General features: G+C 51.5%; 1 protein-coding gene across 1 annotated transcript in view; it reads right to left on the bottom strand.

The window, feature by feature from the left end:
• dnah9 (dynein, axonemal, heavy chain 9) overlaps positions 1–17,455 on the bottom strand; it is a 145,984-nt gene that overhangs the window by 104,058 nt on the left and 24,471 nt on the right. Inside the window, 9 exon segments of the mRNA XM_060037597.1 lie at positions 2,551–2,655; positions 4,585–4,741; positions 8,372–8,532; positions 10,606–10,845; positions 12,265–12,390; positions 13,126–13,278; positions 14,560–14,686; positions 15,145–15,275; positions 16,417–16,602. Coding sequence (XP_059893580.1) covers positions 2,551–2,655; positions 4,585–4,741; positions 8,372–8,532; positions 10,606–10,845; positions 12,265–12,390; positions 13,126–13,278; positions 14,560–14,686; positions 15,145–15,275; positions 16,417–16,602 — 1,386 coding nt within the window.

The following is a 17,455-nucleotide window of genomic DNA, read 5'->3' as shown; positions in this document are numbered from 1 at the left end:
GGAGGGGAGGGAGGGAGAGAGGGGAGGGAGGGAGGGAGAGAGGGGAGGGAGGGCTGGGGAGGGGAAGGGGGAGGAGGGAGGACTGGGGAGGGGAAGGGGGAGGAGGGAGGAGAGGGGAGGGAGGGAGAGAGGGGAGGGAGGGAGGGAGGGAGAGAGGGGAGGGGAAGGGGGAGGAGGGAGGAGAGGGGAAGGAGGGAGAGAGGGGAGGGAGGGGAGGGAGGACTGGGGAGGGGAAGGGGGAGGAGGGAGGAAGGACTGAGGAGGGGCAGGGAGGGAGGGTGAGAGGGGAGGGCCGGGAGGAGAGGGGAGGGAAGGGGAGGGAAGGGGAGGGGAGGCGTGGGCAGGGAGGGGAGGCTATAAGGAGGTGGAGGAGCGGAGGGAGGGAGGGTGGAGGGAGGGAGGAAGGGGGGAGGGGGGGGGACTCTATGTGTGGTTACAGGGCTGGAGATGAAGAGCGATGCAGCCCCTTATCATCCCCGGTTATCATCACCAGCCGAATCAGCACCTTCCGTCACCCCGCCGCCCTGATGATAGCCCCATCATACTACACATATACATACACCAGGGGACGGCCACATTCAGCTGGAGCCATACCCTCCAGGGATTATCTGGGATCCAGGGGTGTACGCCAGCGCAGAATGGGGCGGGGGGAAGCCTTGCTCCGGCGTCTCTTGACGGAGGTATTCTATCGGAGAGAGAAGCTCCTTCCCCTGAGTGGGTGGAGTTTTAAGGGGGATTTCAAAGGGATTTTAATAAGTGTATTTCTTCAGCGGCCGGTCTACACGGTGTACATCTGAACCGTCGGTGTCTGCAGACAGGATGTTTTAGCTTGTTTTCCCGCCGGGAGTACTTTAGTAGTGCGGGGCTGAGTTTTGGGTTCGCCGTTCGCCATTGCATGCGTACAGAAGCCCTCCTCCAGCGACGTGATTGGTCGAAAAAAATATGCAGGGAAAGAAAGTTAAACACCTCTTTCGCTCAGATTTGAAGTTTTTATGCCATGAGAGTTCATATTATTACAGCTTGTGGCAACTTTGGAGAAACCAGCCAGAGTAAGCTAGATTTTGAAAGTATCCAATTAAAACATTCCTAATTCCTCCCCCAAACCCCAGGACTATCGAGCTAGCTTTAGTAATAGCTCTTTTCGCCTAGCATTGTCCGAGACTCCGATAATGCTCAATAAGTGACCGGGCAGATTGCGATAGGTCCCCGGATAAGTAGACAGACAGGCCATCCCATCCCTTCACTCATGCGACAGCCACGAGATACCAAATCTTTATTTTGTTTTTGTCAGAGCTTTTGATTTATTGATTGCTGTCGGGGATGTAAACAGATTTTCAACAAATATGCCAAAAACAATACATCTAAAATAAATTGCCTCGGTCGGCTTTAATCTCAAGTGTGATTTGTGAGAGCCTCGATTCCCCGGGGGGTGACGCGGAGGGGGGGCTGGAGATGTTGGGTCTGAGCGGATGGGCGCGATGGGACGTGCGCGTGCGTGTGCGTGTGCGTGTGTGTTTTGTGTGTGTTTTTTTTGTGTGTGTGTGTGTGTTTATGTGCCCGCGCGTGTATGTGTATGGATGTGGCTTGGCATTGGCTGTGTGGCAGTGTCAGTGGGGGGTTTGGGGTGTGGGGGGGGGGGGGGGGGGTTGCATGAGGACTTGCTGAGCCGCTAAGACCGGGGAAGGGGGGGGGGGTAAAATAAAAGCGAGTTCCCGGGTAAGGGAGGAATGGAAGATGACAGACGACGCGGGCTTCCTCTGCCAGCGCTGCAGAATACGCGACTGATTTCTCCAAGGGGTCCGCTGAACCACAGCGCCCATCAAGTTCAGTCGCAGCCGCGTTTCATTACACACACAGAATACTAACGGGGGGGGGGGGCACGGCCGGCGGAACGAGGGGATGGGAACAGGTTTACGTAGAGTCTGGACACCGGACAACATACGAACAACAACGATGATGAGACGCTGGAGTCAAACTGCCGTCTGTAACTTGGTTAGCGAGAAGGTGAGTTAGCTGGTTAGCTGGTTAGCCGGTTAGCGAGTTAGCGAGTTAGTGAGCAAGTCTCACATTAAACTTTCGATTGGTCATCTTTTGGATTCATAATCTAAAGTCTTATAGCGGACCCACTCAAATCTGGGTGTTTGATTCGACCAATCCTGTAGCTGGAGGTGGGTGATCGAACAACGAACACAAACCCGGGCGGTGCTGGTCAACTCTCCCGGTGGGAAGACGAGCTACAACGTCCCGTCTCCGGGAAATCCAAGTTGCAAGAAAAGGTTTTGAACCAACACCAGTGTGGAGTGAGCCGCCGCTGAAACACACTCATTAAAATCCCCTTCTGGGCGGAACAGCTCCGTAACCAAAGGGGAAACCACGCGCGACTCTGCCCCTTGTTGTTTTTGGTTCCCGGCCCATACACTGTGCCATTTCCCCAGAAGTCCCTCTGTAACAAAGTAGGACCGCTGTGTGCCAGACGACGAGGTCCTCGCCCGTTAAACGAGGAGTCAGAGAGCGAGTCACTGCGGGGTCGGGTGACCTCGTGCCTCTCACCTGAACGGCCACCACCGAGAGCACCTCCACCGTGATCCGGTTGAACTCGTCGAAGCAGCCCCACGCGCCCGTCTGGGCCAGCCCCTTGTAGATGTTCCCACAGGACTGGTGCACGGACACACACACACACACACACACACACACACACACACACACACACACACACACACACACACACACACACACACACACACACACACACACACACACACACACACACACACACACACACACACACACACACACACAGGGAGAAGGAGAGAGGTATGTTAGCCAGGTGATTGTCTGCCTGGCACTCCGTCATACACGGCACACAACATCAAACAGAAGTACGGGAGTATCTTTCTCCGCATCAACCTCTTTTACAATGGCGTGTATAATTTATTTGATGATTGTTTTAATGGCTGAAAACAGGGAGACGATTGCTGCTGGTGCAATAAGGATTGCCCTTGCATCACATAGGGTGAGCACTAAAAATCAATCAAAATCCCACGGCTGTCAGATACTGTTCAATAACTATGATGGCCGCTTTCTGCAGCTGCTTAACAAGGCTGGTTAGACACACTGGGGGGGGGGGGGGGTCAAGAAGGGGGGGAATGGGGTGGAAACGGGATGATAAAGGCAGAGATGGCCAATTAGATGACGATACAGATGGAGGAAAAAATAAAACAGCTTTTGGTAGAATATAAGAGGGGAACTCTGGAGCAGAAGGAGAGCAGGAGAATAATATCTCACGCTGGATGGCTGGAGGAAGGGTGTTGAGGAGGAACAACACCACAACAACACACGAGACACCAAGTAGAGGCAAAAAGGGTTTAAAAAGGTACAGCCACCCTCTCTCTCTCTCTCTCTCTCTCTGTCGCTCACTTAATCCTTGCATGTCTCTCTCACCACAACACTGTCTCGATTTTGGCATCTTTGCATGTCTCTCGCTCTTTATCGTTTAAGGGTCTGCACGTGTGCGTGCGTGCGTGTGTGTATGGGGGTGTGTGTGCGCGGTTACGTGTGCGTGTGTTTGCGTGCTTGCGTGTGCGTGCGTGCGTGCGTGTGTGTGTACATGTGAATAAGGTGCACCTGTGGTTTTTCGGTGCACGTTTGTGTTTGTTGTCAAGACGATGTTCCTCTTCCGGCCCCGTTCCTCCAGGAGAATGTAAATAAACCTCTCTTTCCTACACCTTTCTCTCTACAGCTCTATATAACTCTCTCTCTCTCTCTCCCGCTCTCTCTCTCCCCCTCTCTCTCACTACTATGTATGTGACCGTGTGTCACCAGGAGCAATAAATTGTTATGACATACCTTCCTTAGAAGCATGATCAAGATGTCGCCCACAAGCCACTCTCTATGCAGGAAGTTCATGCACATATTTGGATGTTTTGGCATGCGCGCGACTGCGCGTGTGTGCGCATGAGAAGGTATACATCCACACCATCCATGTTTATGTGCACTCATCTGTGCTTGCTTACACAAGTCGAGGGGTGTGGAAGCAAGGGCACTGATGACATGACTCACCAAAGGAAGAAGCAGAGCTATTGAAGTGTGTAACTCATCTGCTATTCCTTTAAGACGAAGAGCAGGGAGGGGCGTGCGTGTGTGTGTGTGTGCGTGCGTGGGGGGGGGGGAGGTGAGCAAACAGGAGATGAAAATGGAATAGATAAGAGAGGATTATGCTGCAGGACGGTGAGGTGACTCAACTAATACACAGAATACTACACTGCATCACGAGCACAGAGGGAAACAGACTAGCAATGTGATGCATTATGCAACGCACAATGGCACACTGTATAATCCCTGAACACACACACACACACACAATGACACACACAATGACACACACAATGGAGGACGACACACACACAAACACACACGCACACGCACAGAATCCATGGAGGAAGACACACACACACACACACACACACACACACACACACACACAGAACCACACACAAACAAACAGTTGAGAATGAACAACACGTGTATGCAAGTGTACACATATTGTGTAAGTAAACACACACACACACACGCACACGCACGGACCTTGTAGTCCATCTGCTCGGAGCAGTTGAAGACGTACACGATGATGCCCAGGGCCCGGCCCAGGTCCTTGGTGGTCTCCGTCTTGCCGGTCCCAGCCGGCCCCGCCGGGGCCCCACTCATGGTCAGGTGGAGCGACTGGGTGAGGGTGATGTAGCACCTGCCCGAGCACAGCGGTCATTATACAGACACATGACTCACACACACACACACACACACACACACACTGTCAGGACTTAGTCCTCCCGCTATATATTACAGGGACCTATAACACTATATATTACAGGGTCCTATAACACTATACATTACAGGGACCTATAACGCTATATATTACAGGGACCTATAACGCTATATATTACAGGGACCTATAACACTATATATTACAGGGACCTATAACACTATACATTACAGGGACCTATAACACTATACATTACAGGGACCTATAACACTATATATTACAGGGACCTATAACACTATATATTACAGGGACCTATAACACTATACATTACAGGGACCTATAACACTATATATTACAGGGACCTATAACACTATATATGACAGGGTCCTATAACACTATACATTACAGGGACCTATAACACTATATATCACAGGGACTTATAACACAGCGTTGCAGAGTACTTGATTTAGATTTGTCGATAACACAAGAGGGGGGGCACTATTTTCCCACAACAGTACACCTCTGGCCTTTTAACGGTTCCAAATTAATGCGTCACAAATCGAACATACCGAACAACGGTCGAATAGAAACAACCAGATGTTTCCTAAGCAATTTAAAAAAAATAAATCACAAAACAAAACGCTACAACACGACAATATCGTTTTAACGAAGCAAAAACCCACACAGGCCACCAATGAGTAGTGGTTGTATGATTTGACTCGCTTAAATAAGTCGTTTGGACCAAAAACAATCGGAAACATGATTTTATTCATCCCCCGCTTGTCTGCTTTGGGCTTTAGCCTGTATGCATCCACTTAAAATTCATTATAATCGATTATAAAAAAATGCTAACAGTTTGGAATTTAAATGTTTCACTTAGCGTGGATAAACTCTGTAAACTCCAGTTGTGTACCCAACTTATTGACAGCAATTATTCAGTATAACTGGGATGCATCGGATCAATATTGAACGAATCAAACCAACCCAAATAGATTTTATACATTCCATGACTCCCTCCTAATCCCTGACAGAATCAAATTCAGCCCGACGAAAACAAGCCCCCCCCCCGCCTCATCACACTCCACCACGACAACACACAAACATCCCGTCCCCCCATACCATCAAACTGTATCTGGGAAGAAAAACCCATGATCTGATAGAAGTCCCCGCCCACCTCCTGACACAACTCCCCAGCCCCCTCCTCACCCCCCCCCCCCCCCTTCCTTCTCACCCCTCCTCTCCCCCCACCTCCTCACATCTCCAAACACCTGTGATTACCTCCACCCCAAACAGAACCAAAAAACATCAGTCTCTGGCGTCGGTGTCTCTGTGAGAAACCTTGCCTGATGAGGACCTCTGAGAGAACAATCAGGCCTCCATTGATCACCGGATGCGGGGCGGAGAGATGTGTGCGCACTTGGCAGCCTCGGAATGCCAATAGAGCCATGATTGGAATGAGCAGGATGGCTACCAGACCATGTATGGGCTGCGTGTGTGCTCGCGTGTGTGCTCGCGTGTGTGCGTGTGTTTGTGTGTTCTCATGCGTGTGCTCATTTGTGCTAACGTGTGTGTGTGTTTGTGTGTGTGTGTGATCACCTGTGTGTGCGCGTGTGTATGCATGTGTGCGTGTTCAGAGTGTGTGCGTGCTCGGGTGTGGTTCCCAAACGTACCGATGTGCGGAAACCACCGAAAGACAAATGACTGCCATGTGCGCGTGTGGCTTCGCTACTGTTGCCAACAGGTTTCATGGCGCTTCCCTTGAAATATGGCACATTTGTTTTGAGGTTGTGTATGTTTATTTTCATTTTTTTCTACAATCAATCATGTGGTTGGTTGGGCAAGGGTTTCTCCCTCTGAATATTTGAAGCCCGCTACAAGGAAAAGCTGCGTGATCCGATCCCCTTCACAGGGAGTAGGGAGTCTTGTATTATTAAAAGCAAACACATTTTCTATCCCAGGTCTGTCTGTCTGTCTGAGTGTCTCTTCCTCCCCACCTGCAGGGCTGCCTGTCTCACTGTTCTAATAACCTGATGCTCTGTCATATCTCCCTTCCTGTCTCCTGCGTTACAAATCCATCCGATGTCTGTCTGCACATCTGTCTTACTACGAGCGCGCCTTACTGTGTCGTACTATCGTCGACTTGCGTCTCACTCTGAATACTTTACCCCGTCCGTCACATTACTTAAACATCCGTCCGTCCGTCCGTCCGTCTCATTCTCTGTGTCTGGTCAAACATCAGCGTGTGTCCGTCCCAGTCCGGTCCTCTGTCTGTCTAGCCAGAGGGCCGAGCGTGGTTAAAATATTCAGGACACTTTTTGCTGGAGCGCTGCCATTAGCCGACGTGGCGGGGTACGTGTGTGAGTCGTGCCAGTTAGCATTCTGTGCCGCGGCTGCTGTTGCCATAGATTAGCGCGCGTGGTTCATTAGCGTAATGATACCTCTGCGCGCGGCCAGCACGCCTCGGTAACTAGCCACAGTCTGCTCTGGGTGAGCCAAGAGATAACGTCTCCCTGCAAAGCCAACGCTTCATGCTGCGATGCGAAATGTATGACCTCATTAAAATGCGTGACGTTCATAAAAAGCCCCCCCCCCCCCCATCCCCGTCTCACGGCGTCACATTAAAAGCGTCTAAATAACTTAACGGCTTAGCGGCTGGTACATGCACTGTTTTTCAAATGACCGAAAAACGACGTAGACGTCGGCGCTTCAGGGCGCCACCGGCGATGTCACGGGGGTGACGCGTGAGGCGCTGTCGTGTTACCGTTCGGAGCGGACACGACGACAGCGACGCTATTCATTCCCCCCTCCTCCGGGGCCGACGCGAGGACGCGAGCGCGCGCAGGAGCCCCGCTACGTGACCCCTGAACCCGTCCTCTCAAACCACCCCTCGTTCTCACGCCGTGTCCCCGCCGAAAACACGAAGCAGCCCGATAGGACAAGGACAAAGGAAACAAGAGGGGAACGAAGGATGGAGGAAGGAAACATGATGCGTTTGTGTATACATAACTACAAACATACACATCATCCTTCTCTTTTCTTTTTTTCCTTATTTTATATACATTTATCTAAATATTTATACACAGCAAACTAGCAAACTTGTTTTGGCAGGATTTCACAACACAAATATTGGAAATAAAAGAACAGCCTTGGTTGGCTGCCATTTGTATATGCACACATAAGTAGATCAATATTGAAAGAAAATATTGGCAGTGGAAAATACCACACTGCTTCCTCTTAAGGCCTGTCCCATATTAATGTTTTTTTAGTTAGGGTTAATTAATGAACCATTAATAACATTAGTTGCGGCAGTAATAAGCATTTGTATATACATTAGCATAGGGGTTAGGATAAGGGCAATTGTTAGGGTGAAGGTAAGGGTAAGGGTTAACCTTAACCCTAATAAATAATGTATACATTAATATCATAGTTAACATGAACGCTATTACCTTAGTTATCATGAACACCAGTAGTAAACATGAACACCGTTTGTAAATGTTAACTGGACCATTAGTTGAGTTAATGTTATTACTGCACTTCCTAATGATAATTAATGGTGAATTAATATACCCTTATCCTGTGTCAAGTGTTTCCATCACGCTCTCCGTGCCGTACCGGTCAGTCAGAGGGGTGATGACCAGCCGGGGGGTGTTCCCCAGGTATTCGTAGGAGTACTGGAACTGGGCGTCACAAATGTTGGCATAGCAGTGAGCGTCTTTCTCTCCCCAGCGGTGTCTGAGCTGGGACAGCCACACGAAGGCCTGGGAGTTGTCAATCTGTAGCCCAGGTGGGGGGGGAGTGAGAGGGAGAGAGAGTGAGAGGGAGAGAGAACGAGAGGGAGAGGGAGAGAGAACGAACGAGTGAGTGAGCGAGCGAGCGAGTGAGCGAGTGAACGTACGAACGAGAGAGAGCCATGGAGAAGGAATAACAAAAAGGGGGGTGGGTGAAAGATGGAGAGGGAAAAAAGTGCAGTAAGAAATACAGTGAGAGATAGTGGGGTAGGAGAGAGGAGGGAGAAAGAGAGGGAGTTTGGAGGAGAGAAAGGGGGAGACAAAGTGGGTGGCAGATAGCGAAATCGGGGAGCGAGTGGGGGGGGCAGTATGGGGGAGGAGGTAACAGAGGGAGATAGAGAGAAAGGGAAGGGGGAGCAGGAGGTAAAAGGGAGGGAGATAGAGAGAGTGGCAAATAACGTCAAGCAGATAGCAGGGCAGCACTATAGAGAAAGGCGGGCGTAATCTACGATTTCTCCAGCCTGTAATTATGCTAATAACCCGCTTGAATGTCGTAAGAGCTTCTTCCTGCTGCTTCTCTGGGAAATGGCTTTCTAAAAATGAGCCCGCGCTCTTTGATCGCCATGCACGTGTGGGAAATTTAAATGTGCTGGCGTGCCGACAAGCCCCTCGCCTGGCCATAAATAGGCCCCGTGCCCCCCCCCTCACACTCCCCAAGCGCCCCATGCCTTCCCTGTGGATGGTTACAGAATTTCTGTACTTTGGTAAAAAAATTTGGTGTGAGGAATTAATTCTGAAAGACAATTTTTTTTTTTAAAGATTTGGGTTTGAGATCGTATTGGAATAAAGCCATGTTTTTTCCTTTTAGTCATCTAACTACTAACTGTATTCTGAACTCACTCTGCTAGAGAGGAGTCTAGAGTATGCATGCATTAAAGATCCCATGGCATGAAAATTTCACTTTCGGGGGGTTTTCTAACATTAAGGGTCCCATGGCTGCCACCAGGTGTGGTGTGATTAGCCGCTACAAGCCGTTTTGGAGAACTGCCCCTTACTGCATCACAGGTAGGCGTGTCCACCTGGATGTGTGACGGATAGATGAGCAACGCTTGCTACGGTCCACTGGATAGGCTGGTAGACTGTTTATCCTCGTAGTGGGGGTTATCTCATCCATGGTTGAGAAGGAATTGGGGGAAAGGAACTTTGGCTTTGACTCCCTGAGGTACATGAACCACGACATGGAGGAGAAAGGGATTGCTGCCCGCGATTGCCTTCCGCTTGAGCCCCGCATCCCGCTACCCGCTGCCGAGGGACCACCGCCTCGGCGCTGCCCGCCGCAGGAGGCGGTGGTGCCTAATCGCTGCCCGCTGCCGAGGTGGTGGTCCCTCGACCGCGAGGCTCCGGCAGAAGAAAATCGGGGCAACAATCCCTTTCTCCTCCATGTCGTGGTTCAGTCTACTTCAGATTGATATGGACGTGGACGAACCAGGGACGTCGGAGAACCCGACGCAGTCGTTTGAGATTCATGATATCGTCTGGAGGCGCACACAACTTTTGGCTGTGATAATATGTATTATATCATATAGATATCTGTATAATATGATATTATTTAGATACAGAGCACCAGGCCTCCCGCCGGAGCGCGGCCAAAGGCTGTGTGTGCCTCGCCATTGCGATACATCCACCTTAAACAGAGTGCATGGTACCGTGACCGCATGCTGCTCAGGGCCACACCCCCGCCCTCCTCCTTGACCCGCCTCCCTCCTCATTTGCATCAAAGCTACTGACACCGAAACGGCGCGTTTGGGGAAAGCTCAATGTGCGACTGACTCGTAGTGGCTGTAATTCTGCACCAAGGCTTCATTTCGGGAACGTCTTCAAATACTGTTAAGGGCCCACTAATATCTATATTAAAGCATCCATAAAGTAGCATGCTATGGGATCTTTAAAACTAAGTTAATTGTCCACAAATATTGTGCTTTTTGCATTTAGAAATCGTATCTGTCCTAGACGCAATATCTCTTAAGGAAATTGCCCTGACAAGATGCTATTTTGAGAGTGCTCTGTCACAACCCAGAACATTCACACATTACCATATCCCCTCACCTCCCCACTCACCTTCTGAGCCACCATCTTGGCCACCACGTCGCGGGCGTGCACGTCGATGGTGCAGATGGTCATGACCTTCTGCCGGTCGCCGGGGGACAGCTGGCCAATCAGCATGGAGATGAGGGTGTTGAGCTGGGTCACCTGCTTCTTGTAGTACTCCTTCATGGCGTTCTCGTAGCCCTCCTCCAGCCGTAGGAACGCAATGCCCACGTCCGACGTCCACCAGATCTGCGTGCAGGTCAGGGCCACCTGGGTGGGGGTCGGGGCAGTGGGGGGGGGGGGCGGTCGGGGGTTAAAGGGAGACGTTATAGTTTGGGGATGAGATGACGTCAGAGGAGGAGCAGCTTCTGTGGTCTCAGGAGTAGGGGCTTTACTACAAAGCCGAGGAACGTTTTACACCTTGCTTCTGATTTATGTAGAGCACACGCACACACACACACCCACCCACACATGCGTGTACACACACACACACACGCTTGCACACACACAAGCACAGAAACGCTTGCACACACACCCACACTAAAGCATGCACACACACACGCGTGCACACACGCACGCCTGCACACACACGCACACACAAACGCTTGCACACACAGACACAAACGCTTGCACACACACAAATGCTTGCACACACACACACACACACACAAAAGCCTGCACACACACACACAAACGCATGCACATACACACACACACACACATGCACAAACGCATGCACACACACACACACACACACACACACACATAGTTCAAAGCAGACGTGCCCGAGCCTGAGCGCAGAGTGATCACAGGTGCAGTTTTTCACAAATGGCTGCCAAATGGTGCCAAAACATAAAAACATCACCTGGCTCTGATTTGAAAAGCCTGACAAACCAGAACGAGTATTTAAACAGTTTCAAGTCAATTCACACCAGTGCCACACAAAATGGCGTGAGTAATTTCATGTGGCACTGTTAGAGTGAAATTTTTACACGCACACTAATCTTCACATACACCACAACCACTTCACCTACGCCACAATCGCTTCAACCAATGTGTTATGATGTCGGTGAAAGTGTCACAGTGGAAACATAAAAGGGGTGATATTATGCCACCAGGTGTGAGTGTGATTAGCCATTACAAGCCGTTTGAAAATCGGCCTTTTCCTGTGTCCAACCTAGCTGTACGTTGGATAGATCAGTCTACCAGCCTACCCAGTGGACTTTTGCAAATGTTGCTGATCTATCCATCATACATCTAGGTGGACACGCCCCTTTGTGATCACTAAAACAAAAGAAAGGGCAGATTCTCCAACGGCTTGGAACTGCTAATCACACTCACAGCTGGTGGCATATCACCCCTGTAAGAATACAGATGAGGCGATAGGTCGGCAGACTGAAATCTGCAAAAGATAAGGGCCGGGGAAGTTTTCGTGCCGAATGTAAAGTCGTGCACTCGTGTGTAAACTTCCATAAGAACATACGGAATCACCTTCTTAACGAATATATGCACGTTAATACTGTATGTGGCACAGAGATCCGCATTGCTACGAACGGACTCCAGCGTGCTTGGTGTGTGTGTGTGTGTGTGTGTGTGTGTGTGTGTGTGTGTGTGTGTGTGTGTGTGTGTGTGTGTGTGTGTGTGTGTGTGTGTGTGTGTGTGTGTGTGTGTGTGTGTGTGTGTGTGTACCTGCGCCGGGTAGTCAAACAGCCACTGCTCGCGGGGTTTGTCCTCGTAGGCCGCCACCGCCTCCGTCATCTCGTGGCGCACGGTGGAGCGCATGCTCTCCAGCACGCGGTTCAGCCAGGCCTCCACCTGCACCGTCGCACACACGCACACACGCACACACACACACACACACACACACACACACACGTGCAGCGGGAGACGGAAGAAGAACAAGGAGAGGGGGTGAGGAGGAAAGAGTGTCCGTAAGACCCCTGAACCGTACCCCGTCCCCCGGCCACCCTCTCCCCTTCCCCCCCCCCCCCTCCCCCTTTTCCTCAAAGCCTCCCTCTCCCCCCCTTTCTCACCCCCTTTTCCTCCCTGCTTCCCTCCCCCCCCCCCCCCCCCCCATTGATGACCCCCCGTGCTGCCTGTGTGTTATCAATGGGAGCTAATGAGGTCATTAATAAGCATTAGAGCGGGAGCAGGACTGAGGAAGGTACGCACGCGGCGGCCGTAATGGGAAATGTGTGCGACGGGACACTCATCAGCCCGGAGGGCCCGCCGCCGACTCAATTTCATTTGTCGCTTTGAATTATTCCTCCGTTTCCGTTTAAAAGTGGGGGGCCGCGCGACGCGGCAACGGCGGCCATAGTCGGCCACACGTCGCTGTGAATTATCTCACCGAGTAATATCGACGAGTGATTTTAATCTTTATTGGACCAATGAGGCGGCACGGGAAGCCGTTTTCCCGCCGCTCCCCTTGGTGTCGTGCGGCCATTATCGGGGCCACGTTCCTGGCACAAAGATGGGGCTGGGAGGGCCACCCGGCCGGTCGCCTTATGTCCCCCCTCAGCAGTGGTCCCCCTGTCAGCACGGCCCTACCGCTCCGTTGCAGTCGCAGCTCTTGTTGAAGGGCACGTATTCGTCCTCATGGCTGTACATGCCCAGCCCCGTGTTGGTGGAGTTCCCCTCGCTGTCGTCCTCAAAGCACATCTTGGCCATGTTGTCAAACAGCTTGGACAGATGCTTCTGGACCTGAGCACGAGCACGCACGTGCACACAGACGCACACACATACACAGGCACACACACACACAAACAGGACAGGCACACACACACACACACACACACAATGCAGCCGGAAGTCATTACATATATTAACATTTTCTCATTGATTTTCCCCGACAGGTGGGAGGCACGGTGGGCTCTGTGGCCGTGTTTGCCTCATTGTGCTCACAGTGCTTTAGTTAAAACACAAGAGTCCTTTATTTAATGTGGAATAAGAGATGACTTGTATCACCAAGGTCCTACGCACTGGCGGCATTGCAGCCAACGCATGTACAACAGTGCCCCCCTGTGGACAATGTGGTGAATAGCAGGGACAAAAAAACTGCATTCCGATGCAGTGTTGGTTAACAGGGGCTCAGTTCTCGGTTATCCTCGACAACATTTATTTAAACAGAAGCTAAATTTAATCTAAGAGCTCTTTTTCAGTGAGACCCTCTGAACAGGCCTACAGATAGTGACCTCAAGTAAAATAAATAAACACAAGGAGAGCCTTATCAGAATGACAGACTGATACATAATACATAATGTACAATAAGACATTATGGGATAGATGCATAAGATACAGACTAAAAGACCCAATAGTAACATTAATCATAGTCCACAGCCAGTAGGCAGCCAGTGGATTGGTATTGTTTTAGTAAGACTCTGTTCTAACCTGCTGTGAGTTTGTTAGTAGGTTATGTGTGGTTGGGTTAGTATGTCTACGCTCTGACCTGCTGTGGGTTGGTTAGTATGTCTACGCTCTGACCTGCTCTGGGTTGGTTAGTAGGTGATGTGTGGTTTGGTTAGTAGGTCTACGCTCTGACCTGCTGTGGGTTGGTTAGTAGGTCTAGGCTCTGACCTGCTGTGGGTTGGTTAGTAGGTGATGTGTGGTTTGGTTAGTAGGTCTACGCTCTGACCTGCAGTGGGTTGGTTAGTAGGTCTACGCTCTGACCTGCTGAGGGTTGGTTAGTAGGTCTACGCTCTGACCTGCTGTGGGTTGGTTAGTAGGTCTACGCTCTGACCTGCTGTGGGTTGGTTAGTAGGTCTACGCTCTGACCTGCTGTGGGTTGGTTAGTAGGTCTACGCTCTGACCTGCTGTGGGTTGGTTAGTAGGTCTACGCTCTGACCTGCTGTGGGTTGGTTAGTAGGTCTACGCTCTGACCTGCTGTGGGTTGGTTAGTAGGTCTACGCTCTGACCTGCTGTGGGTTGGTTAGTAGGTCTACGCTCTGACCTGCTGAGGGTTGGTTAGTAGGTCTAGGCTCTGACCTGCTGAGGGTTGGTTCCGTTGGACAGGATGTCCAGCAGGTCGGCCGAGGAGATGAAGTAGAAGCGAGGGAAGGCCAGGCGCTTTGTGTCGAGGTACTCAGCCAGAGCCTTCTCACACAGAGCCAGCCTGCACCACAACACATGCTCTCAGCAATCAGAGTGAGTGTGTGTGTGTGTGTGTGTGTGTGTGTGTGTGTGTGTGTGTGTGTGTGTGTGTGTGTGTGTGTGTGTGTGTGTGTTAATAGTTTTCGAAGGTGCACGTCTATGTCTCTGCAGGTCTGGAAGCATGTATTTGTGTGACGGCACACACACACACACACACAATAACACACAACACAAATGCCTGTGTATGCATGTGCGTATTTGCATGTGTGTGAGTGTGCACGTGTGCATGCATTTCCGTTTGCGCACGTGTAGGTGCGTTCATGGCCGCCTGCCCGCATGCACGCAAGTCGGCCAATAAGTGTCAAGCAGGTCCAAATGGATGCAGCCCATGCAATCTAATTGCACCCACTCTAATAGATTGACAGAGGTAAAACATGCATGCACACGCACACACACGGATGGGGCCTGCCTGAGGGTCACCTGGTCTGGATGTCCTCCAGCGTGCCGAACAGCCCCGCCTTATTGGTGGCCTCCACCACATTGGGGGTTGTATGGCCGTCGGTCGCCAGCTCTTTGAAATCAGCATCAATCCCGTCGAAACGCTTGGAGTCCTGGAGGGGAGTGGGTTTGGAAACCACGCCAGGGGAGGGAGGGGGAAAAGGGGGAGAAGGAGGGAGAGAGAGAGAGAGAGGGGAAGAGGGAGAAAGGGAGGGTGGGGGAGCGAGGGAGGAAGAAAGGGAGAGAGAGAAGGAGCAAGGGAGGGAGGTAGGAAGAGCGAGGGAGGGAGATAGAGAGAGAGAGAGAGGGGAGAGAGAGGGAGGGAGGGAGGAAGGGGGAGGGAGAGGAAGAGAGGGAGAGGGAAAGAGCGAGGGAGGTAGAAAGGGAGAGCGAGAATTGGAAGGAGGGAGGGGGAGGGAGGAAGATGGAGAGGGAGAGTGAGTGATTCGCGGAGAGAATCAGAGAGGCCAACATCTGGGTTGAAGTCCAACCTCAGGCCCATGGGGGCAATTAGGGAACAAGCAATCCCCGTTTGGTAAAGAAGTACGTAATGGATCCTTAATTAACAAACAGAGTACAAGAAGTTCAGCCTCCGACCTGCATGTGTGTATGCAAACATGTGCTTAGTGTGTGCTTAGTGTATGCACTCGTATGAATGTGTCTATGTATGCATGTATGCATGTATGTGTGTGTAGTTTGTGCATTTCCCCGTTGCTCAGGTCTGCGTGTGGTAACTAATGGGCTGATTAATAGTAATGTATTCAAAGTTAATAACAAGTTACTAGGGTGCAAAGGGATGTAGTAAATCAGCTTGAAGTATTTGACGAGCAGCCAAGAAATGTTAAAGCATTATGAACCAAATATTAGAATTTCTAAAACATTAAGCAGCTAATTATCTGTGTGCGTGCTAGATAAATTACCTAAACATCAAATCTATTATGGAAGGATGCGTACATTTTTTGGTCAATCCACTAATCGATGAATTGACCTATCATGTTTGTGTGTGTGTATGAGGGTGTAATTGTGTATGCCTGTAAGTGTGTGTGTGTGTGTGAGTGAGTCAGTGTGAGTGAGTCAGTCAGTCAGTCAGTGAGTCAGTCAGTCAGTGAGTGGGTAAATGTGAGTGAGTGTTTATGAGTGAGCTCATGTGTGTGCGAGCTTGTCTCTCTGTGAGAGTGAGTGAGTGAGTGTGAGAGTGTGAGAGTGTGTGTGTGTGTGTGTGTGTGTGAGCCCATGTGTGTGTCTCAGTGGGACCTCAGGCAGCTGTGAGCGGATGTCCTCCGAGCCGATGAAGATGCTCTCCAGGTGGGTCCAGTTGCGCTGCACCTCGAACCAGATGGAGATGACGGAGTCGGCCACGGACAGCTTGCGCTGCCAGGCCGACACCTCCTCCAGGAAGTGGTCGATGTACTTGGAGGACATGAGGTTCTGGAGCTGCACCTGCAGGGGGTCCACCACAAGGGGGTTCAGGGAGAGCCAGGCACGGAGGCACCGCCGGAGGTTCAACTCGCTGAAGAGCTCGGCGCTTAATCAGAAAATGTGCTTAATCAACCCTGGAGGATTGAAGATCTAGAGAAAAAATACAATCACGATTGTTCGTCGGCTTAACTCATTTGTTAAAAAAAACCTGTCAAAATGACGACAGCGATGACAGCTTATGTACTCTGAGGTGTTTTAGTTGATCACATGAATAATTAAACACGGTGTTAAGTACTAAAAGCCTCTCTTCTCTTGTTCGAGCACTGATAAGGACCACTTTAAGGGATAAACGAGGGCTGGTAGATGGTCCTGGGGCCGGTGTGTCTCGGGGCCCAGGGGCCGGTGTGTCTCGGGCCCAGGGGCCGTGGTGTCTCGGGCCCAGGGGCCGGTGTGTCTCGGGGCCAGGGGCCGGTGTGTCTCGGGCCCAGGGGCCGGTGTGTCTCGGGGCCAGGGGCCGGTGTGTCTCGGGGCCCAGGGGCCGGTGTGTCTCGGGGCCCAGGGGCCGGTGTGTCTCGGGGCCAGGGGCCGGTGTGTCTCGGGGCCCAGGGGCCGGTGTGTCTCGGGCCCAGGGGCCGGTGTGTCTCGGGGCCAGGGGCCGGTGTGTCTCGGGGCCCAGGGGCCGTGGTGTCTGGGGCCCAGGGGCCGGTGTGTCTCGGGGCCAGGGGCCGGTGTGTCTCGGGCCCAGGGGCCGGTGTGTCTCGGGGCCCAGGGGCCGGTGTGTCTCGGGCCCAGGGGCCGGTGTGTCTCGGGGCCCAGGGGCCGTGGTGTCTGGGGCCCAGGGGCCGGTGTGTCTCGGGGCCAGGGGCCGGTGTGT

This window comes from Gadus macrocephalus, chromosome 18 (genome assembly GCF_031168955.1).
Source record: "Gadus macrocephalus chromosome 18, ASM3116895v1".
Lineage (NCBI taxonomy): Eukaryota > Metazoa > Chordata > Actinopteri > Gadiformes > Gadidae > Gadus > Gadus macrocephalus.
This window is presented reverse-complemented; position numbering and strand designations above follow the sequence as displayed.